Source organism: Hippopotamus amphibius, chromosome 4 (genome assembly GCF_030028045.1).
Source record: "Hippopotamus amphibius kiboko isolate mHipAmp2 chromosome 4, mHipAmp2.hap2, whole genome shotgun sequence".
Taxonomy (NCBI): Eukaryota; Metazoa; Chordata; class Mammalia; order Artiodactyla; family Hippopotamidae; genus Hippopotamus; species Hippopotamus amphibius.
The window spans coordinates 26,567,437-26,569,362 of record NC_080189.1 but is presented as its reverse complement, the minus strand read 5'-3'; the positions used below and the strand labels follow the sequence as shown (position 1 = coordinate 26,569,362).

Genomic DNA, 1,926 nt, shown 5'->3' with positions numbered 1-1,926 from the left:
TTATAGACAGGGCTAGAACACAGAGAGGTACGCTGGCCAAACCCAGTGCACCCTCTTATGAAGCTGTGTTGCCTCCTAGAAGAAAAGGAGTCAGAGTGAAGATGGGTAGGGCCACCAAGTTTTGGCCTCGTTGGGAACTTAAAATACGAAATTTGAAGAGCTCCCCCACCGCAAAGAATTATGGTTATGATGAACATTCAAGTCTTACACGTACAGCTGCATTGTTGTTTTTATTAGGTACATGAAAAACAATTAGTGAGGCTATCCTGCAGATGCTGGGGATTATCCTCATCAACTGGGCAGTAAGAAGAGGGAGGCAGAGTCCTCTGGTCTTCTGAGATCTTTATAGCTGTTATAATTTGGTCTGACTTAATACTGGATTCTAATGAATCAAATGTAACAGTACAAAGCACCTGTGTTTGTCCCCTTTGGAATAATGATGATCCATGAAGAATTTTAAACATATCTACCTCACAATTTATATTCCTAAGTGAAGTCAAATCCCGACCATCGCATCTTTTATATTCATTCAAAATAATACTCCTAAAAACATCCTTTGCAGCAATATTGAAGGATTCTATTATTTCATAGGAATCAACCTCTGGAAATTTTTCTTTTAGTTGTTCCTCTGTATCTAATCTTATCTTGTTAACAGCTTCATCTCTGGAAATTTTATCATGTTCATGATCTGTAAAAACTGCATAGAGTTTTTCCATGGCGAGTTTATGAGCGTGTTTCACAATCTCTGGTGAAGGGACAAATAACTTCTGAGGTGTCCTCTTGGCAACACCAATTTCTTTTACCAACTGCTGGATGCCCTGAATTATTTGTTGTGTATATTTTACTCCCACTTTGATAGCATGGCAAAAGCCCTGCTGTAAAATATTCTCTGCAGAGGCTTCCAACATGACAATCTGACTTTTAGGTGCTCCTGTAACCACTAAATTTAAAGTACTGGAAGACATTTCTTTTTGTGTTGGGTTAACAACACATTCTCCATCAATCATTCCTATTCGTACTGCTCCAATAGGTCCATTCCACGGAATATCTGATAATGAGAGGGCTACAGAACCACCATTAATTGCTAGGATATCAGGTTCATTAATACCATCTACTGCTAACAGATTACAAAGGATCTGTGTATCATAAAAGTAGCCAGGTGGAAAGAGAGGTCTAATTGAACGATCTATTACTCGACTTGTAAGAATTTCTTTATCAGAAGATCCAATCTCTCTTCTAAGATAGTTTGTGGGAATTCTACCTGCTGCAGCAGCCTTCTGTCTATAGTCAACCACCAAAGGCATGAACTGGGAAGGTGAAGGTTTTATTTTACTGACGGCTGTGACCATCACTGCAGTGTCACCTGACTGTACTACAGCAGAGCCATCTGCAAATCTGGCCAGTTTTCCAGAGGATATTTCTAATTTTTCAGCAGATAGTGGGCGGAGCCTGATGCAGTTTTGTTTCCTGTGATCCATTTTTAATTAATATTTCAGTATATACTATAAATTAGGGATCCAGCTTCATTTTTTTGTATATGAATAGTCAATCGTTGGAGTATTTTTTGTTGAAGAGACTATTATTTTCCCATTGATTTTTCTTGTTATCCTAATAAAAATGTTATTGATCATAAATGTAAAGATTTATTTCTGGATTCTCAATTCTGTTCCATTGATCTACATGTCTTTCCTTTTTCATATTGTCTTGATTATTGTAGCTTTGTACTATTTTTGAAATTGGGATGTAATAATGCTCCAACTTTATTCCTGTCTTTCAAGATTGTTTTGGCTATTCTGGATCCTTGCATTTGCATAAAATTGTAGCATCAGCTTGTCAGTTTCTACACACACACACACACACACACACACACACACATGATGCAGCTGGGATTTTGATAGGGATTATGTTGAATCTGTACATCAATTT

General features: G+C 37.5%; 1 protein-coding gene across 1 annotated transcript; it reads right to left on the bottom strand.

The window, feature by feature from the left end:
- Nucleotides 1-233: 233 nt before the first annotated feature.
- LOC130851846 (polyribonucleotide nucleotidyltransferase 1, mitochondrial-like) lies at nucleotides 234-1,478 on the bottom strand. Its single transcript, XM_057732553.1, has one exon. The coding sequence runs from the start codon at nucleotides 1,476-1,478 to the stop codon at nucleotides 234-236; it is 1,245 nt and encodes a 414-aa protein (XP_057588536.1).
- Between the last annotated feature and the right edge of the window lie 448 nt (nucleotides 1,479-1,926).